This window comes from Barbus barbus (assembly GCF_936440315.1).
Source record: "Barbus barbus genome assembly, chromosome: 2".
Classification (NCBI taxonomy): domain Eukaryota; kingdom Metazoa; phylum Chordata; class Actinopteri; order Cypriniformes; family Cyprinidae; genus Barbus; species Barbus barbus.
In genome coordinates, this window is record NC_136730.1 from 5,874,188 (window position 1) to 5,897,121 (window position 22,934).

At 37.2% G+C, this 22,934-nt stretch overlaps 1 protein-coding gene across 1 annotated transcript in view; it reads left to right on the top strand.

Moving 5' to 3' along the window:
- Window positions 1-184: 184 nt before the first annotated feature.
- Window positions 185-22,934, top strand: part of LOC306888704 (alpha-actinin-3-like) — a 34,229-nt gene continuing 11,479 nt past the window's right edge. The window contains exons 1-13 of the mRNA XM_079447117.1: window positions 185-837; window positions 14,233-14,347; window positions 15,158-15,277; window positions 15,865-15,951; window positions 16,072-16,159; window positions 17,083-17,161; window positions 17,688-17,769; window positions 18,724-18,809; window positions 19,064-19,156; window positions 20,515-20,745; window positions 20,997-21,144; window positions 21,323-21,473; window positions 22,725-22,833. Of these exons, the coding sequence (XP_079303243.1) occupies window positions 700-837; window positions 14,233-14,347; window positions 15,158-15,277; window positions 15,865-15,951; window positions 16,072-16,159; window positions 17,083-17,161; window positions 17,688-17,769; window positions 18,724-18,809; window positions 19,064-19,156; window positions 20,515-20,745; window positions 20,997-21,144; window positions 21,323-21,473; window positions 22,725-22,833 (1,527 nt within the window). The 5' untranslated portion in view covers window positions 185-699. The remainder of the gene's footprint in view (window positions 838-14,232; window positions 14,348-15,157; window positions 15,278-15,864; window positions 15,952-16,071; window positions 16,160-17,082; window positions 17,162-17,687; window positions 17,770-18,723; window positions 18,810-19,063; window positions 19,157-20,514; window positions 20,746-20,996; window positions 21,145-21,322; window positions 21,474-22,724; window positions 22,834-22,934) is intronic.

A 22,934-nucleotide genomic window follows, 5' to 3' on the forward strand; every position in this document is an offset into this window, starting at 1 on the left:
TGTGTTAAATAATATTTTACATTTTCCCACAATACTTTGGGTCTTTTATCTTATAACTAACTTGTCTCTTTGTTTTAAATATGAAAGAAGCATTATTGTGTGTATTAAGCATTGCATGCATAGAGATGTTACAGGCATAACTATTTATTAAGAGGGAGACTGTCAGGGATTTTAACAGGCCTGGGATCTGCTTGTGCACCTATTTTCAATCAAATACAGTCAGCTGGTTGTCATTTAAACTGGCCCCAGAACTGCTGGTTGGGTAAGTAGATATAGACTACTGCCAAGGACAACAGGTGCTAGCAAAGTGGAGGGCACCAGGAGGCGTGTATGAGATCTTTCCCTGCCCTACACTAAAAGAGCCACCAGTTATTGGCCCCGGTGCGCAGTGTGGCCCGCCTCTCACACCTTTTAGGTAGCATAACCCAACACCCACACAACCAGATCTCTTATTTATTGGGGTGCAGTCACGTGTGCTACTTTTGACCAGGACAGGAGCACTGGGCAGCAGAAGTTCTGCTCGTACCTCCACACAGGCACCTCAGACGAGTGGAGTCTGGCCTCTTCCTCCGCGGTCATACACATACACGCACTGAGCGGGTGTTCTCCTCTAACGCACGGACAGGATTTAGAGTTCACGATTTAGAGTGCAAGGCACGTAACTTCTAATATTAAGAGTTAGAGGGATAAGTGTAAAAGATGACGGCTGTTATTGAGACGCAGGTGCAGTATAACAACACCTACATGATGTCTACTACGGAAGACTACATGATTCAGGAGGACAGCTGGGACAGGGACCTTCTGTTGGACCCTGCCTGGGAGAAGCAGCAGAGGAAGGTATGTTCGTATGCCTGCTAAACATCACTGCAACACAATCAAGTCACTTTGAGGAGGCAATATTTTTCTGTATTTGTTATATTACTTGGCAACTACAGATTCCACCAAAATTCAATGGTTACTAGTTATTTCGGTAACTAAAAATAAAAATTCTTAATTTTTTTTTTTATACAGTTTGTATCACTGTATGATTTTATTAAATGTTGTAGTTTTGGTGTAAATGATGGCTACCATGTTAAATGTTTGTTTTATTGCGGTAACCATAACTTTAGCTAAAATGCTATAGTCACTACAGTATTTATAACAATATGGTCAGAAAATAATGAAACTAAAACTGCTTTAATGAAATTCTTTTCATTTACCATATAGCTCTTTTACTATAGTAAGACTGGCTGTAGTGACTGGTATTGCAACGGAATTTATGATTACCCAAGCAAATTTTAAGAGTGAAATCATATTGAACATACTATACAATGCTTGTATATGATTTAAAATATATTTTTACTGTCTTTTCGAGCTGACAAGCGAGTTTATATGTAGCTACAGCTGTCGGTTCCATTCGCATTTTTACTCCGTGTTGTCTTACCACATCCCTGCCCTCCTCATTAAGTTTGTGGCTCATTTTAATCGGTCTTTATGTGTAACTTACTATGAGTCTATAAAACCGTGTTACTAATCGCTTTACGGAACACGGATACTCGTTGCAATTACCTCAGAAAAGCGCGCGTAATTTTAATGCATTGTGAAAACACTTACTCTCTAAACTTACCTGTGCTTTAAACGAACAAATAGTCGCTCGAAACTCGGGCTTTTCTGTGTGAAGGCAGAGAATTTAGGTTAACAAGACATTTTTGAAGATCATCTGGTTGACAGAAATGACAGGTGATGTTTAATAGCCGTCAGTGGAGCTCGTGCCACGGTCTGAGGTGACGTCAGCCAAGAACAACTGATTGATCTCTGCAAACCACAGATTCGAGGTGTCAAGCTCAGATAGGGTTTGTCAAGACTGAAGAAGACTCTTTGAATTCTTAAGTTGCATTGTATATCAGATGCTAATATTTTAAGAAAATTGTCATATGGTCACTTCTGGTTTAGGAAGCTGTGTTACATGTTTGGACATGGTTTAATATCTATTGATAGCTATCGGTAGCCTACATATATATTTTAAGAAGAACAACCATTATTCTTAAATGTCTTGAATGTTTTATTGGGGGGAAAATGTGTTTTTGCAAGACATGGCCTTGATCATAATGTTGAAAAAGCATTGCATGTGCAGGGACTCGCTTGTGAGATATTGGCTAGACTTGACAAAGGTGAAAGACTTCAACAGATGGTGTGAGAGCAAGAGAAGTGCAAGGAGGGTTCATTTCAGTCTGTGAATAAACATGCCCTAAAAATACTCCTGAACCTTGCCGCCCCATCTTCCGTGCTGCTCCCTCGTTCCCTCCATTCTTAAGACCTTTTCTGAGCTCCTTTGCCTGTGCAGTTCCTCCCTCTATATTTGATAGCTAGCAAAAAAGGCACCATGTCAATTGTCACTATTTTAATGGTGCAAATTTTTAAGGTGCACACGGTGGTGTTCCATATCCAGCACCTCCTCTGATGTAAACCATAGACTTAACATGTGTCAATACCTCCCGCTTCTTAACTTTAAAAGAAAAGGTGAAGTTTAAAAAGCTAGTCACTTTTTACCATTTGGTTAAGCAAATAGTTATGGAGTGATATTTCTCATGTGCCCACTTGCGCCACCTGTATAATCTATATGACATTTTTTTTTTACTAATTTTTCAAACGTTAAAGACAGTTGAGCGCATGCCAGTTGATTGCATGAAGCTAAGCTAATAAGTTCTTCTTGATCTTGTTGCAGTGATAAAAGGCTTCAAATCAGGCTATTAGATGGGTTTCAGACTTGAGTACATGGCAGAGGGTCTTTAAACATCCTCAGGCATTTAAGATCAGCATAAGGAGCTGATATCACAGCGTAAATATAGAAAGTGCATCATTTTGCACTGAAACGAATATGGGGGTTGCTCGGGGGTGGAGGTTCTGCACCTGTTCTAGCTCCACTGTGCTCATATACAGAAGTACCAGTAATAAAGTGATTGTCAACATGCTGTTTCATCTGATATCTGTCAAAAGTCAGCAGAAAATAGATAAATCGTTTCTGAGCATCGCTGTGCTGTTGACTAGTAAATTCTGAGTTTAAATTCTCTCACAATCTGGCTTAAAATAGCTGATATCATGCTGCCCGATAATGGCTGCTCTTAAATAGTCTCTATGACAGAAAGAATAAATCAGTGGAAAGAGTCTTAGTGCTGCCACCAAGAGGAGTATAGAGATATTGGAAATCTCCCACATTAAAAAATAAAAAAATTTTTACAAATAGTGAAACATTTAAATGAGATCTTCTGAGTTTAGACATCAGTTTGTTGTTGTTGTTGCTGCAGCTAAGCTATTGCTAATGTAGCTAAACTGTCAACTTCACTGTTAATTTTATACCATCCTTGTTATATTTACCTAGGAATTTCTTGAAAGATTGACTTTAAGGATAAGAAGGTGCATCTGATGTTGTGGCAACTTGTGAATTTGCATTGGTTTTATTTAGTTTTTTTTTTTTTTTTGCCTATATAGGACAGAACAATATAGTAAAAAAAAAAAAAAACATACAACAGTTTGAGTGTCGTGGCTTCAGTTTAATTTGTCCGGTTAAGTCTCTGAACAATATGAGTCTATATGAGATGATTACTATAGATTTATTACTTGAAGTCCTCGCATGGCATTTTACATTTTAAGACACTCATGAAACAAAAATGGCATTAATGTTGATAATGACTTTTTTATTGTTATTGATATCAGTATGTTATTGATGTTTTCATTTAGTGGAAAATACAAATAACAGTTCCACTGACTGAAAAGAAACATTGTAACAAATTTCAAAGCAAATATATCAAGTGATTGATTAATATCATTAAAAAGTGTAAATGTATGTTTATTTTGAGACTCTAAGAAAGATATTTTGCTGCTGTTTGGAGGGCAGAAGTTTCTATATATACATACATTAACATGACCTTGAAACGATCTTTCACATGCATTAAGATGTAGACAAAACCCACACATACAACACAGCGAGAGGAGATTCTAGTCACACTATAAAACAGGGAGATATAAATACCCTTTACACAAGTCTGCTCAAGATCCTTATTTGCTAACAAATGGTTATTCAAGTGGGAAAAGTCATCGCTGATCAAATTAAGTTGACGTCTGTTCTGTGGTGTGAAGTCGCTTCTTTCTGCCAGTCATTTTTTCTGCCGCTTCTACTTCTGTCGCTGAGTTGAGTTACAATGTTTCCGTTGCTTCTGAGTGTGAACTGATCTCTTGGTCAAGGCTTATATATCAAGAGGACATGGCAGTTGTTCTCAATGCCAAAATTCATTGGAACACTTTGCGTTTAGATCAGATTTAGATTGTCGACATTTGCGTAGAAATCTGACTTGACTTGACTATGCACAATTAGTCTTTTTTTCTTCATGACTCACTTTATGATTTACAGGACATTTAGCAAAACGATTTTATTTGTAAATGTGCAATTGTCAGGGAAATATGAGCCAATTTGTATATCCCCATTCGTCACTACTACGTTTTAATGGATTTTATGTAATTTGAATAGTTTTTAATGAGTTTTGCCTAAATTGGATGTATGTTGAAATGAAAATATCATGCTTTCACTGCCTAAAACAAATTTTGTGTGAAAACAATTTTCATTCTGAAGTTGCTAGTAAATTACATAATTGTTATTTCTTTAAATAAAAGAAATGGCAAGTAATGCATTGAATTAAACATGACATTTCGAAGTAGAAAGACTTATAATTATAGTCTTTGATTTAGCAATTTATAACATCTTATCTATGCATACCTTCTATGACTACTTGTAAATATATTTTTTTCTAAAATATTTTATGCATTTTCAGAAATGCATATTGAAGATAATATTTTAGATTCTCAGTATTGTGAAGTGTGGATGTGTTTTGTGCTGTGGTATGTAACGACCTCTCATATAACTGGATTTATTTACAGTATGTGAAGAGTCAAACATATGAAACATATACAAGGCATAATTTTGCTAATGCAATTCCTTATATCACTCTCACATTGTGTATGCTATTTTAAAAATAAAAATAATTTTCATTGATTCTTAAATTGTTTCAAAAAGTTTCAATCAATTTGCTTTACGTTTACCTTACATAATCTTTTAAAATGTCTATAAAAGTCTCATCTGTATGTGGCTAGAAAATAACAATCACATTAATAGTTTTTTAAATCTTTGTTCGTAATTTGCATATTTCAAAGGCTAAGCACTTCTTTTAATCATTTGTTGAAAAACAAACAGATTTAGACTCATTTTCAGGTCCTATTGTGTATTAGTGTCATTTCTTATTTTTGCATTATTCTCACAGAGAGAAAGTGTTTCAGAGAGCAAATGAGAGCGGGCGAGAGATCGTGTGGTCAGATCAGATGGCAGTTACTATTCCAGAAGCTGTGGCCATGTAGGGCAGCGACTATAAACTACCAGAGGGACACACAGGCCTCACGACGGCTTTATGTGTGTGTTCAAGTGTTCGGAAATGTGTGTGTTTAGGTTTGTGTATATGCAGTTATATATCAGTATTTGCTGTACTTACGAAAATGGTAATACTATGGGTTTTTAAAGACACATTCATATATGCATTAACAGGGTGTTGTTTAAAGTTTCTTTCATTACCTTGTAGATTCTGTGGAATATGAATAAGTTAATCACACAGTACCATAGTATAGCCATCTAATACCATGGTACCCGTACTGTGCTTTTTGTAAGGCTTGAGTGTGATGTTAGGGTGATATTTTAAGAATAAGCTGTAATGTGGTCTCTGGTCTCTACAGGGAGTCACTGTGTGTGTGTGTGTGTGTGTGTGTGTGTGTCCATCTGCCCAACTCATTACTGAGGAGTCAGTTTAAGTGTGATGCTCTTTCAGCTGTCTGTAATGCAGGAGATTCATTATATTTATTATTCACGTTCTTCTATCATGTTAATTCCTTACTATTAATATAAATTCATATATACCTGTATAACAAATAAATACACCCTTCAAAAATTACATCTTAACAAATCCAGAATTAATTAATTCAGAAATTTAAATAATAATAATAATTTACATGCATGAGTGCATTCATTGTTATAGACCTAATGCTTTTTCACTTGAAAAATCTGAGATTTTTTTTCTCTCTGAGCTGCAGTCTTAACTATGAACAACATTCTCTGCTCTAAGTACACTTTTAAAAGCAGGAGAAGGCAGATTTTGGAGTGAAACGCTAATGACAGTATTAGTCTCATAGAGGATGCTGTAGATGAGGTTGCCATAGTAACTCACAAAGAAACTTAGTTTTAAGGAAACTCGTTCAGTAACACACACACACACACACACAGACACACACAGTCTTTCTCACGTTGAATCCTCAGCCGTCGTCAGTCACATTTCTGTGAACCCATTAATGAGTGCTGCTGCAGTCGATAAATGTGGAAATGTGAGATGTCAGGTCCTAGCATGCCTCAAGTGTGTGTGCTGGATGACTGAAGGTTGCTGCCTTGTCATTCCTTTTAGATGATTTCAGATTTTCCATTCCCATTAACATAATTCAGCACAGAGTTGCAAGAACACATTGACCATAAGACATCATGGACACTCGGTTATTCAATGTTTTGAAGGGGTTGCCAGATTTGAATAACAAAGCTAGGTATAACACCCCTGATCCCACTCAGAAATGATTTATTATTTAATTATTATTAATTATTCCACTCCCATACCAAAAATGCATATTTTACAATCTCCATTATGAATTACACAAAATCTTAACTTGAAAATCACTATATATGTTAATAATAATCATAAAAAACAGTCCTACCAGTGTGTTCCCTGACAAAACCAATAGCAGTTTTATCATTGGAAGAATATACAATAAAAAATATTGCATTAGCTTTAGTGCTTCATTTGCAAGACTCTAGTTTATCATGATCGCTTCATGACTTTGATTGTGAGTAACAGTATATTCATACGGAGTGTCAGCATCGACGCTTGACGGAGGGCTTGTCTGAAGCTTGGTACTGACACGATCGTCACAGTAACAACAGCCAATCACATTAATTTTCCAGTGTTGCATGAACATGATTGGCTAGTGTCTGCAATAAGGTATTTGCATAAGGTTATCTGATTGGCTGACGCCTGAGTTGGTGTTTGAAAATTTTTAAATTTATCAACTTTTGCCATCGGCAAAAAGCATCGGCAGTGGCGTGACACAATTCAGTTTAATTTAAAATAAATGAGAAGCGTTGACGGTGACATCCTTTGTGAATACACCGTAAGGGGCCGTTCACACAGAATACGTTTTTGCATCTGAAAACATAAGATGCAGTGCTCAGGTATGGATTTATAAAAGCAAAGCACCGAATGCCTCCACCATGTTGCTGTCAATAAAACAGTTGCCATGCCAGCTTGCTTACTGTAAACAAAACTCACAATGTTTGCCCCGCCTCCGGGGTCTTCTAATTGGTCCACTGTTTTGGAACTGACATTGATCAGCAGCACTTCTTGTTCATACATGTCTGTCTAGTTAATGTTTATGTAGCAGAGGCCAGCGGGTAAGTGCTGTGCAGGTAAAACCTCACTTTAGCCTCCCTGTTAGAGCGTCCGCCGGAGGCCGCGGTTTGAATCCCGCTCTGAGTGGGGCGAGTAGGACCACAACATTGGTGCCGTGACCCGGATGGGAGTGAAGTTTAAGAGGGTGAGTACTGTGCAGGTAAAACCTCACTCCCCGATCTCAAGTGGCGCTCTGGCAACAGACGCTAGAGGCCGTGGCCTTTAGCCTCCTTGTTAGAGCGCCTGCCTCCCATGCCGGAGACCACGGTTCAAATCCCACTCGGAGCGGGGCGAGTAGGACCGCAATATTTACATAGAAAAACAATGGAAAAGTTAGCACATTGAAATGGAAAAACATGTTCTGTGTGAATGGTCCCTAATCCTGTAGCTTTGTTGGTGAGATGAGGTGAAACCTGTGAGCTGCCTACAAAGTGAGTATTTTAGGGTGCCATAGTTGTGCTTCCGATGTTAAGGGGCATTCATACATAATGCATTTTTAAAAGTTTAACTTATTTTATCGTGAGCGTTGGATTTTAATGCTGTGACATGTGAGACGTGAAAGAAAAGAGATGCGAATGTAACGTTCAAACACATCTGTCTAGCAGTGTTTCCAAGTCTGCAGTTTTCCTGCGTAATTGGGCTGTTTTTATACTGCTGCCACACATTATTATTATTATTATTTTTTTTAGCTGTGGGTTGAGGCGAAGCCCCCCCGTTAATTTGGAGCAATTTTGATAGTCATTTACTCCAGAATGCAATTGGGTGGGTTTATTATGTAGACCTGGCAACCCTGCTGCCTAGCACATATTTACATAAAACGACAATTAATTATGATGCCTCCTAAGTATTATTATTATTATGATGAACTGTGTCTGAAGAGCAGTTTTGTCATTAACGTTTGTGAGCGCTTCTAGTCCTTGAAGAACTTAGATTACCTTTGTTTTTTATTTATTGAACTTTGGTCCTCTCAGAGAATCATTTTAGTGTGTTTCAATGCAATGGCTGGAATAAAATGTCAGAAATCAGTAGTTGTGTATGTGAAAGTTTAGCGGTGGTCAGGCCGAGGGAACTGTTGCATTGTCCCCTGTGGCCTCGTCATTCCTATCTAATAATTGTTTTCCCTCCTCTGACAATTACCTCTATCGAGCGAGTGAACGACAGAAAGAACAAGCTGGAGAATGAATGGCAGCCGTCCAGACAAATGACAAGCTATTAATACAGTCCTAGCTGCTTTATTTACTCACAATTACTGGGAGCTTTTTTACAGCTCGGTGATCATGCTTTGGTAAGGTGATAATTCCTCCCTACTAGAGGCATTAGACGAGCATACCTGTGTGTGTTTGTGAGTGTATTTTGGCCTGACTTGTCTACTACATCACCAACCCAGCTGTTGTCCAACCCAGCTCTCCGTCCCCACCTCCGTCTGCCAGTGGATCAACAGCTTCCTGACAGACAGACAGCAGCTAGTAAAGCTTGGTAAATTCACATCCAGCACTCGTACCATCAGCACTGGAGCTCCTCAGGGCTGCGTTCTCCCCCCACTGCTCTTCTCCCTCTACACCAACGACTGCACCTCTAAAGACCTCTCTGTCAAGCTCCTGAAGCTTGCAGACGACACCACACTGATCGGCCTCATCCAGGATGGTGACGAGTCTGCTTACAGACAGGAGGTTAAGGAGCTGGCTGTCTGGTGCAGTCTCAACAACCTGGAGCTTAACACGCTCAAAACTGTGGAGATGATCGTGGACTTCAGGAGAAACCCCCCTGCACTCCCCCCACTCACCATCATGAACAGCACTGTGACTGCAATGGAGTCATTCAGATTCCTGGGCACCACCATCTCCCAGGACCTGAAGTGGGACATTCACATTGACTCCATTGTCAGGAAGGCCCAGCAGAGGTTGTACTTTCTTCGCCAGCTGAGGAAGTTCAGTCTACTACAGGAGCTGCTGGAACAGTTCTACTCCGCCATCACTGAATCCATCCTCTGCACTTCTATAACTGTCTGGTTCAGCTCAGCTACCAAATCTGACCTCAGAAGACTACGGAGGGTAGTCCGGACTGCTGAGCGAATCATTGGTACAACCCTCCCCACTCTCCAAGAACTGTGCTTATCCAGAGTGAGCAAAAGGGCTGGTAAAATCACTCTGGACCCCTCACACCCAGCACACTCCCTCTTTGAACTGTTACCGTCTGGTCGACGCTACAGAGCTCTGTGCACCAGAACGACCAGACACAGGAACAGTTTCTTCCCTCAGGCAATCCATCTCATGAACACTTGACATTAAACGTGGAAGACACAACTATAATACATTATCCATTCACCACACTCACTTATTTTATTTTTATTTTCTCATTTCTAATTTGCACATACTTGACCTGTACATACATGGTTGTCTATATTATATATTGTGTTTTTGCTGCTTTGTACATTGCCTATTTGGTTATTTGTTGTTATTCTTTTATTATCTGTGTCCTGTCCTGTTGCTGTCTTTCTGTTGGACTGTGGAGCTTCTGTCACTACAACAAATTCCTTGTATGTGTAAACATACTTGGCCAATAAAGCTCATTCTCTCATACATTCATACAGACTTTATGAATGTGTTGTTCTGTATTTACACTGACCACAGTGTGGCACATGAGCACATTATAAGGATTTTTAAAAGAACAGTTTGATCAAATGAACAGGTGAACCTCATTCATAACCTCACAGCTGAGCTCTACAGGTGCCCTTCAGATCTCTCTCGCATTTATTTTATTGCTTTTTAATGCATTACCAAACAGCTCACTGGAATACTTTATTCTGATCGGTCTGTCAGATTCAAATATTCAAAGAACTAGTCATCAAGTCGGCATTTATTTATTTTTACACACATAATACATGTAAAACGTGCAAGTGTTTGTTTATTTGGGTAGTAGCCATCTAATTTTTTCCCTAAATTGTTGGAGTTTATTTTATGCTAATCAGGCTTAACGTTATGCAGTTGCCATCTGATCATGCATTATGATTACATTTATCGAATGCAATGATTATATATATTGAATGCATCGAATACACATGCATGTATATATTTCAGAATTTTTTTATTTTTATATAGAAAATATTGATTTATAACAAACTTTATTAATATAAATATAGACATGTAAATATATATAGTATGTGTGTGTATTTATATATACATAAATATATTTTGGATGCGATTAATCATGATTAATCGTTTGACAGCACTAATATATATATGTGAGCTGGAGATTTATGGTGACTTGTTGGTGATGCGACAGACCTGTACATGGTTTGTTCTTTAAACACTAAAATAGCGGTACACTTCTGACCCTAGAGGTCAGTCATAATTTGGTTTCAAAGGTCACCTATTAAAGGGCTTCCCCGGCCGTCCGGTGGGGTTTGGAGAAGACAGACATCTCCTCTCATGCTGATAGTGCATTACCTCACATTTAAAGATCAACCCCCCCCCCCCACACACACACACACACACACACTCACTCACTCATACATACCGGTAACAGGTGGACACTAGGAATGAATTTACTTAACAGAGTGGAAGTGGCAGCTGCGTGCGCTCACTGAGGGCTGTTATTTAAAGGCTCAGGGTTACATTATTGGCTGCTTATTAGCACTTTTGTGTTTTGGTTCATTTTTAGGGATGTTTTTGTTAGTGTTTGGACGCTATGGTTGTTTTTGAGGCGTTTGTTGTATCAGAAAGGGGATGACAGAGCGCGTTGGAGCTGAAGCTCCTGTTGTGTCTCTTACTTTGCACCTCAGGAATCCCGCGCTCTCAGCTGTGTCTTAGGTGTCCTGTGACATCCACATTTAGACATCATCACCCCTCCTCCATCAGCGCTTCCTTCCAGCCTTCCTGCTCTGCCTCTTTTCAACCTTTCCATTTCCCCCGTCTGTCTTTTCTCAGTCTCTATACAGTATATAGAAGTTTTTATTCTCTAGTTCAGGGATTCACAAATATTTTTGTCAGCCGAACCCCTTTAACCTAAAATATTACTTTGAATTGTTAATATTTCAATAGTTTAACAACACATTTGCATATTTATGGCTCTCTGATTATTATTGGTCACAAGACATAATCTTTTTTTAGTTAGTGTTTCATTTTGATTGTTGTTCGTTTAAAATGATTTCTTTTAATTTTTACGTAAAAGATGTTTGTGTCTTCATCTCCTCGTAAAGCGCCTTGCAAAGCTTCGTTTGGATGCAGTTCATCTCTGTACTTGTTCTTTAAAGAACCCAGAATCCAAAACACTGATCTGAAGAACCTGTGGTGAGACATCAAGAAGTCGATTGGAAGAAATGGGTCTTGATTAGAAGAGGTTTGTTTGATGAACCTAAGGTGCAATGAGCCTCTATTTTTGTATATTTCTCTCCATTAGCTCCTCTATTTGCTTTCAGTTTCCAGGTTCTGTCATTTCATCTGCCTATAATATCATCTCATCAGTTTTTTCTTCTTTTCTAAACTCCCATCTTCTTCTCTCATTCTCTTCTTTTGGCTCCTTTCGTCTCTATTTTTTGTGTCTTTCTCTCCATCAGCCCCCCCCCCCCCCCCCATTTGTTTCAGTTTCCAGGTTCTGCCATCTCAATTTTTTCTCATCTCTTCTCTCATTCAGTCTCTCTTCTTTCTCACTTTACGTTTATTGTATGTCATGTCTTCTCTTTTCACATCGTCTCATCTCCTCTTCTCTTTCTCTCCTCATCTCTTCATTTCAGGAAGAGATCATGATCTTTTCTCTTCTCTTCCATTCTTCTCATTTGGTCTCATTTCTCATTCTCTTCTCATATCCTCTCTCTCTCAACTTCTTCTCTCGTCTCTTCTCAGCTTTCATGATCTCATTTCTTCTGTTCTTTCTCAGATTTGATTTTCATCTCATCTTTCATTCTCCCTTCTGTTATTGTCTCATTTTAGCTCTTCGCCTTTTTTCTTATTTTGTCTCATCTTTCATTCTCTTTTCTCTTCTCTTATATTCTCTCTCAACTTTCATTTCTCTTCTTATTTTATCTCCTCTCATTTTGTCTCATCTCTTCTCTTTTCTTCATTTCATTCTTTTGTCTCCTTTCATCTCTTCTTTTCTCAAGTTATATCATCGAATTTCTTCTCTTTTTTCATTATCTGTTCTCTTCTGTCTTTATCTCATCTCTTCTCAACACTCATTCTTTTTTCTTCTCATTTGGTCTCATCTCTCCTTCTCGTTTCTTCTTTTATTATCTAATTCATTACATTTTCTTTTATCGTCCCTCAGCCTTCTGTCTGTTCTTATCTCATCTTTTCGTTGCTCATTTTTCCTTCTATTCGTCTCTCTTCATCTCTCATTCTCGTGTCTTTTATCTTCATCTCTCCTCGTCTCTGTAGTTTCTGCGGTCTATATTTGGTTTCTGTGCAGTGCGTCCCACCCACTCAGCCCTACAGAGCCCCCTGGCTTTCATCTCTGTGTTCAATCACACCTCCTCGCTCCTTCCCTCTCTCTCAACCTCTCCATCCGTGTCTCTCTCATCAGGAACTCCTACGTGTCCTGTTGTTCATCACTCCTCCTCCTCTTTCATACTTTATTCTGCCGCTCAGCACAAACAAACACACACACAGACACTCGTTCACATCCAGCAGCTTTGCCCCGTAACACCCACATCACTGGCACAAACACACACACACACACACACACACACTGCTTCTTCTTGACATCGCACATGCTGGAAGTGAAGGATATTTATAAGATCTCTGAAATATAATTAATTTCCCCAACCTACAGAAACATTGTGTTATCTGCAAATTGAAGCAATTGGGTTGAACAGACAATTTTGTTCACATTTGCATTATTAGTGATTTAAAACATTAAAATGTCAGATTATTCCTTCCCTAAAGAAAAGAATGCTTGCAAAATAAGTCATATATATATATATAAATTCACACAGAACATATTGCGGGGTATTGGGATGAACACAAGGAAACTTAAAAAACAAATTTTTTTTTTTTTACATTTAACTTCTAAAAAGTAGATTTTACGAAGTGAAATATTTTATTAAGTATTTTTTAAGTAGTACAGTGAATCTGATTCTGTTTCAGTTACTTCTAATGGAAGCTTTTTTCCGCCCCGGAAAAACAAATAAAAAGCCATTGTGACTTTTTTAATCTCATAATTGTGAGATATAAACTCTCAATTTCAAAACAAACTCTTTATTCATAGATGAAAAGTCAGAATTGTAAGATATAAAGTCTTGATTACAATTTTTTTTATTATTATTCCATGACGGAAATGAAAAACACAATTGAAACTTTTTGTAATTCTGACTTTTTCCCACTTCTAAGTTTATATTTGTCTATTTATTTTTGTTGGAATAAAAAAATTTAATTGAGACTTTTTTAAAAACTTTTTTTCTTGCAGTTGCCAGTTTGTATCTCACAAGTCTGAGAAAGAAAGAGAAAAAGTCTGATATATACTCAGAATTCTAACTTTTTTTCTTGCAATGTCAAGTTTACATTAGTTTATATCTTGCAATTCTGACTTTTCTCAAAGTTCTGAGTTTACATAAAAATAAAAAAAACGTAATTGCTACTTTTTATTTCACAGTTACTTTTTTACTCACAATTTATATCTCACAATTAATTCATTGGTTCGTGCATTTAAAATATATTATACTGATTGAAAATGGCAGTTTTTTTTTGTTACTGAGGATAAATGTTTCATGTAATAATCTGTTTTTGTCTCTCAGACGTTCACGGCGTGGTGTAACTCTCATCTGCGTAAAGCGGGAACTCAGATCGAGAACATTGAAGAGGATTTCAGGAATGGCCTCAAACTCATGCTGCTGCTCGAGGTCATCTCAGGTAATGACTGGAAGATAAAGGACAGTACTCCGTTATACTGAGATGTTAGGATGCACTGAGCTAGTGAAGCAAACGTAAGGCCAGGGAGTGATATTTTAACACTGTAATGTTTGATATTTTAACACTGTAATCGCTGATATTTCATGCCAGAAGTATGAAGTCGTCTGCTGGAGCAAATTCAGCTGTTGTCTTGTACAGTCATATTTAAAAGGAGTTTGTGACTAGAGACAGAATCAGTGAATGGAGCTCATGACTCATGTAAAGCTTATTTTATCCTCAGAGGACAGACGCCAAATCTTGTACTACATCATGTGGTTCGTTTTCAGTACATTAGTCAGAATCAGAACAAGTAGTCAAAGTCACCTGCTGTCTGAGCGTAAGATCAAAATGCACTTCTTTCACTTTCTTAATGCACATTTTTTATATTATTACGAGTGATTCATCAGTGCATGTTATTCCAAAGCAAACAAAATATGTTCATAACTTGAAATGGATTTTGACTGCAATCAAAATGGGTTGCATCATTTGACTTAAAGGTGACTTTAAAGGTGAGGCGTGCAATGTTTGAAAATGTTAAAATGCCTTCTTCTAATAGTGTAAACCTGTGAATCTATTTTTAAAAATATTAAGCTGTTTGTTTTGACATGTCAAATTTACTCTAAAGGGTGTTGGGTGGATAGGGGTGTTTGGGAAACCTGTTTGGAAACAGTCACTGTGTGTGCAATTCCACTAGAGTTGCACACTTCACCGTCAAAATAATGATCAGTTTAGCTCAGTAACTGACATCAGTTTGGTCTGACTGATTGGCAGGTGAGAGACTGCCCAAGCCTGACAAAGGAAAGATGCGTTTCCACAAGATCGCCAACGTCAACAAGGCTCTGGATTACATCTCGAGCAAAGGAGTCAAACTGGTGTCCATCGGTGCTGAAGGTGAGAAACTTCCTCTATTGGTACACTATTGAGACTTAACTACAGCTGTCAGTTTTAATTTAGTGCAATTAGTTATGTTCAGTAAAATATATAATGTAATCTCTTAAATTATTTTAGTTTCTAAATACATTTTCATCTAAAAGATTTTGGTTGGTAAGCTTTTTAATAGTTTTTTAAATTTTTTTAAAAGAAGACCTTTTGGTTCACCAAGGCTGCATTTATTTGATGAAAAATACAGTAAAAACAGTAGTATTCACATATAGTATTACAATTTAAAATAACTGTTTTATATTTGAATATATTTTAAAATATAATTGATTTCTGTGGGGCAAAGCTGAATTTTCAGCATCATTCCTCCACTCTTGAGAAATCTTTTTTCAGAAATCTCATTTCTTATTATTATCAAGGTTGAAAAAAGTTGAAGTGAGGATTCTTTGAAGTCTTTACTGTTCCAATACTTTTGGAGGGCACTGTATATATATATATGTATATGTGTGTGTGTGTATATGTACGTGTGTGTGTGTGTGTATATAAGTATGTATGTACTATATTTAACTTTATCCAAAATTCTCTCTCTTGCTCTACAGAGATTGTTGATGGCAATGTGAAAATGACTCTCGGAATGATCTGGACCATCATTCTCCGTTTCGCTATCCAGGACATTTCTGTGGAGGGTACAAACACACATTTGCGTTGTGTCAGAGACATTCGTGACACGACGTGACTGATCATGTTACTAATTAAACACTCATTATCGCTTCATATGGATGGTTTTCTGTTGTGTGACTCCACAGAGACGTCTGCTAAAGAGGGTCTGCTGCTGTGGTGTCAGAGGAAGACTGCCCCCTACAGGAACGTTAACGTACAGAACTTCCACATCAGGTGAACCACGTCACATTCCACTGACAGTCAAACCTGAACACAACGTTCAAACAGATGGAATGTTCAGGACAGCATTTCTTTGAAATAGAATCTTTTGTAACATTATACATGCATTTGCTGTCACTTTTGGAGAAGTGAATGCATCCGTAATTAGATTAGATGTAAATATTTAAAACTAATACTAACTATTCACTATACTGTAACTAAACGTAACACTACTTTTTTTAACCAAATATAATAAACATAGGTTTTCAAAGCTCTTTGTGTTTTCTTCATGCTATCTTTGCCCTATCAGAAACATCTGCAATTCAATTTAACTCACATTTCTTTATTGTACTTGTAACATTTTCAGTTGTGATACCAAATACTATCAACAGCAACATTGTCAATATTTATACAAGTACTAATATATATATTTTTGGAAATGTTTGTTAAATTGTGAAAAGTCATCACTACAAAAATAATCATAATCAGAATTTGTTTATTAACAACATTGTATTTTTCAGTAATTTTGATTTTCAAACAGTCTTTAAGTCAAATTTAGTATAATTTAAGTTAATATCAATAGTCAAAAACTAACTTAAAAAGTAGAAATTTCAGTCTTATTGGTTTGATATTGCTTTGCAATTGACATCACACGTATTTATTTATTTATTATCTATTTAACTTCAAATCACCATTAGTTTCATGCTAAAAAAATACTTACATGTCTAATAAAAAAAACACTGATTGTTTGACTAATGCATTTAACTAATGTTAAGAAACTTAAACTTATTTTAAAGTGTTCCAATTTTCATTATATATATTCAATATATATATTATTATTATTTTTTATTAAAAAAAAATTTTCTTCTTTTTTTGGGTCAGTCTTCTTTATATATCAACATGCTCAGGTTTCCTAATATGTTGTCTGTTGTTGTCAGCTGGAAGGACGGCCTCGCTCTGTGTGCCCTCATCCACAGACACAGACCAGACCTCATCGACTACTCTAAACTCAGAAAGGTGCTGCCTCTGTCTTTTCTACCAGTCACTCACTCTTTATACACCAGTTTGCCTTCAAATACTTTCCATTTATTCCCTGTGTGGAGTTCACACACAACGTGTTTTTATTATTATTATTTAATCATCAAAAGGTTTATCCTTGACTCCAAAGCTCTTGTTTTATCCACCCAGCTCATGATTTTGCAGGCTTAAATGACCGATTCAGAAATCTCAAATTTTCTAATATTATTCATTATATAACTGATAGATCTGGTTGGAATCTGTTTCTAAACATTTATGATTGTTCTCTCCATTTTGCTTGAATGGCTTAAAAGAAGAAATGTTAATGAAATTTCAGATATGACTACAGGAAAATTTGTAGAAGCTGATATAAAGCACTGTCTACAAACAGTGTACAATATAAGGCCTGAACTCTTACAAGTGACAGTATGTCTGTAGCACCCTTTAAAAAAAGTCACAGAGGAGCTAAATGCACGATATTGATGGGAAGTGCAATAGAGTGAATGATTTTGTTGGTCCTCTGAAGGACGACCCTATTGGAAACCTGAACACTGCGTTTGAGGTGGCAGAGAAGTACCTGGACATCCCGAAGATGCTGGACGCTGAAGGTGAGCGAAAGATCAATCCTGTCCATCAGGAGGGGATCCTGTAACACACAATATGGCAGATTAACATCACCATTCATTTAAAAGAGCCAGCAATCTTTTTGAGTTTAATGCACAGGCCATTGGCCGGCTTAGTTAGGCTTTAAATGACAATTAATATTCAGTAATATTATAATTTCAACTGTACTGATAATATTGGATGAGAGCACAATATTAACTGAATAATGACACTCACCAATAGGAGGCCGGGGGAGATTTTGCAGGTGATTTACTAACAATGCGCACATTACGCAGACGCAGCATGATCATGTTTATAATGACCAGCGCAAACTACCAAGAGCAGCGCAAATTACCGCCTGCTTTTTGGGGGGGGCTTTGAATAATGGCGTAAACGTAAATCGTGTTGCGTGATTCATTTGAAAACTCTCCTCCCATAAATTTTGCATCTCAAAGGGAAACTCCTAGAAATGTATATCCAATAAGATCTGGAGCAAAAAATAACTGTCCACGCCTTTTCAGCGCCAATTCTTCCCTGCGCGTCTTTAGTAAAACCTGACAGTACTATTTTAACACCAAAAGACAGTTTGCGCTGTTAGTAAAACTGGCCCCAATACTGTTCAAATGAACAGTAAACAGTAAATTAACACCGAACCGAATTGAGTTGAATAATGATATTGCGTTCTGTAGAGCAGCTTTACAGTTTAAATAGAATTTGTTTAATAATTGATAAAATTTTGCAACACTAACACTGTTATTTTCCTGTTTCTTACTGTGTGAAACTGCTTTGTCACATTATAAATATGACTTAAGATGAAAATCTGTAATACCAATGTTGTGGGATGTTATTGCTGATTTCTTGACGAACAGACAAACAGAATTGGCCACGATGTCCGCAGACCTGCTGGAAAGGGCTTTTGGTTGAACTGAACTTGATTTTATTTATTTTTTTGTCCTCAGACATCGTCAACACCCCTAAACCTGATGAGAAAGCCATCATGACCTATGTGTCCTGCTTTTACCATGCTTTCGCTGGTGCCGAGCAGGTAAATATCGCCTCAAATCAGATGTGGATTCAATTTCCCAAACTAATGTTTTTTTCATTATCACAGTGTAAGATGTATAAACTGGGATCAGTTTGTGTAAATGATTGAAGGAAATTGATTTGAGTTTCCAGACACTCTCCAGAGTAACGCAGAGTAAATGAAGTGAGGAGACTTGGATACAGTCACATTAACTCTAAACTGAATTTGTTATGGCACTAAATGAGCTGCTTGTTTCTCGGTGTCCCTCTCTCCAGGCCGAGACCGCAGCTAACAGGATCTGTAAGGTTCTGGCTGTGAACCAGGAGAACGAACGGCTAATGGAGGAGTATGAGAAACTGGCCAGTGAGGTGAGTTTCTCAGACCTTAACAGCAAAAACCATTTTTGGATTAATGCTGAAAATAAGATTTGTGACCAACAGAAGTTTATGATTCTTAGATGCTTTGTTTATCATGATAACTGGAAGAAGTAGATAGCTAAACAATAATTAGTGCCATCATAAATATAAGGAATATTGTGAGATGATGAGTTCAGCTTTTTGGCTTTATAATGTTTCATGTGTCCAAAAACCATTCAAAAAAACCATCGACTTCAGGACGATGGAACTGGAAGTGCTAAAATGTTACGTTTATGGGTTTTAGGACTCTTGTGGGACTCGGACAATAATAAAAAAAAAAAGATAAGATACGCAATACATATTGGTTGAAATAGTCAATTTTAATAAAGGTATCTGTTTTATATTAATAATTTCTTAACCAGTCAGCAAACTGCTTTCAACAGGTCAAGAGACCAGCTCACCACTTTAGGCTGCTTTAAGCGGTTGTTTTCTTTCAGATACTGTGTTTTTCTGGTGGTTTAACCAGTGCTAGCATTGCTAAATGGCTGTAGCTTGCTGAAATGAACAGCATGAATGCACTTTAAATAAAGGTGTTTGCCAAATGCATAAATGTAAACTATATCAACAGTTCCCATACAGCACAAAACTAAAAAACGAATATATTTAAAAATATATAAAACTGCCCAAATGTTTGATAAAATGTTTTAAAATATATTTGTGTAAATAATATATTTTCTACTAATATATTTTTTTGCTATTTCTTAAAATATATTTAAATTTAATTTGCCCTATATTTTTAATCCAAGTAAATACATTCACATTTCACATTTGAAGAAAATGTTTACTTGTTGTCTATAACGTGAACAAACACATTTGAAAAAAAAATGTAGTGAAAATTTAAACATTAATGAATCATTTTGATCTCTAGTGGGCTACTCCATCCACTAAGCGTGGGCTACTTTAAGATTGGAAATGTATTTTCTTGCCACTGAAATACATTTTGAAGTATTTCTGGTATATGAAGTTTGAAACAAAATATATTGACATTTTTTAAAAATATATATATTTTTTTTAACTTTATTGTTTGGAACGTACATTTAACATATTTGACCCAAAAAATTATATATATATTTTTTTGATGTATGGGTTGAAATTTTCCTTTAATCTGTCACCCATCCTGAATGAAAATGTCAGTGTTTTTGTGCAAATGATGCAGGCAATACTGCATAATCACAGTATAAGGCAGCATAATTGGGGCCGTCTAGGTGTCATCTCATTAGGTTTTGGTAACAGCCCTAATTTTGTTCCCTCTAAGACCTACATCATGCCCATCAGTCCATCTCTAACTCTTCCATCTGTCTGGTCTGTAGTTGTTGGAGTGGATCCGTCGCACCATCCCATGGCTGGAGAACCGCGTGGCGGAGCAGACCATGCGTGCCATGCAGCAGAAGCTGGAGGATTTCCGTGACTACAGGCGCGTCCACAAGCCTCCACGCGTTCAGGAGAAGTGCCAGCTGGAGATCAACTTCAACACCCTGCAGACCAAGCTCCGCCTGAGCAACCGCCCGGCCTTCATGCCCTCCGAGGGCAAGATGGTGTCGGTAAGTTGCGCAACACATCTGAAAAGTTGGGTTTGCCCCTCCGGTTGATTTTTTGACCCTTTTTGAAAAGCATCTTCTGCACATTGGTCCTAAGCATACTTCTCAAATTGGTAGAAAATGACTTGTAACTTGACTCTATGAACAACAAACTGCACTCCTTAGAAATTCAGCCAATCAGATCAGTTGACTGCGATTTGACTAATTGGTTGCGTTGAAGCTGATACGGAAACTGTCTGTTTGTTTGTCTGCAGGATATTGCTAATGCATGGAAAGGTCTAGAGCAGGTAGAGAAGGGTTATGAGGAATGGCTCCTCACCGAGATCCGTCGTCTGGAGAGACTCGATCATCTGGCAGAGAAGTTCAAGCAGAAATGTGCCCTGCATGAGTCCTGGACTACAGGTAAACATACTTAGTTAACACAAGAGCTTAAACATAACGTTATAACATGTTAGCAATCCCATTCCCAAAAATACAAGTTGATTTCACACTTTTAAGAGCCTTACAAAAAAGAATCAGTCACTAGTAAAACCTCTACCATTGTACAACAAAATATGTGTGAATAAATATGTGTTTGCAGGAAAGGAGCACCTGCTGTCTCAGAAGGACTATGAGACGGCCTCTCTGATGGAGATCAGGGCTCTGATGAGGAAGCACGAAGCGTTTGAGAGCGACCTGGCCGCCCACCAGGACCGAGTGGAGCAGATCGCATCCATCGCTCAAGAGCTGAAGTAAGAAACACAGAACGTTTCACTGGGTGTACCTCACAAAACCTACCAAAAACAAGTCTGGGATCATATTTCAATGCCTATTTTTTCCATTTTGATATATATATATACACTGCCCTCCAAAAGTTTGGAAACACCCCTGGCAAAGTGTGGTTTTGGACTATATCGGCATAGATCCTTATAACTTTTTGGTGCAAATACATTAAAATAACTTGACATTATCATTGAAGACCAGCAATAAAACATAATAATGGCAATATAAAAATATAAAGATTTTTGGGTCAGCACACCTTAATACTGTAGCTTCAACAATTGATTGCCAATAGCTGCTAATGGTGGATATTTTGATGAATCGAAAATGTAAGTTTTTTTTATGTATAAACTGTATGTAATAAAATATGTTTTCATAGTTTGTGTTGTCCCTTATCAGTGCAAAATGATCACAAATTAAAAAGGATTCATGCCAATATTGTCCAAAACCCCACTTTTCTAGGCCGTTTCCAAACTTTTGGAGGGCAGTGTATGTAAAACATTGTATCATTTGAAATAGAGCAGTAGAAATAAGCATCGAGAGTAAAGGAAACTCAAAAGTAAAATGTTCCATTGTGGAAACTGAAATATATATTTTTTTACAAATCTATAATTAAGTATTCTAAGTATACTTGGTTTGTGTTTACATACGACTATAATAAAACAACTATTATACTAGTAGTTTACTGACAGCATACTTCAAAATGTATTTTAACATGGATTTGATGTTTATAACTTGTAAACTAACAAGTTCCCTTGTAGTATAGTTCACAGAATAGTTTTAATACTAAAGAAAAACTTACCACTGGTTAAAGTTCACTACTGGAACACTTAAAAGTATATTTTTATAAACTAAATAGCAGGCCAATCTAGTCTGAAGTAGTATCAGAATAGTGCACTTATAAGTTTGCTACAAGTACATTCATATTAGGATACCAACTACATATATTCTTAGAAAAAAATGTACAAAAGCTGGAGCCTTTTCAAAAGGTACAAATATGTACATTTAGGAACTAATATGCAACATTTAGGGTTAAATAAGGTACAAGGTGTACCATTTGAAATTGAGAGTATACCATTTTTTCAGAGAGTTTATGGTAAACCTTAATTTTGAAGTGAAAACCTGGACATTTTCATGAGATTCAACATTTAAAATGCCCTGATTTATGCAGGAACACGACACGGCTTTCAGAGGTGCTCAGATGTGTTTCTCTCTCTGTGTAGCGAGTTAGACTATCATGATGCTGTGACAGTGAACACCCGCTGCCAGGCCATCTGTGACCAGTGGGACAACCTGGGAACCCTGACCCAGAAGAGAAGAGACGCTCTAGAGGTGCACAAACACATTACACTCCAGACAAACTCATGCTGCAGTGTGAAGCCAAATATTAGCTGCCCATAATAAACATGCAGCTGGAATACCAGTCATATATC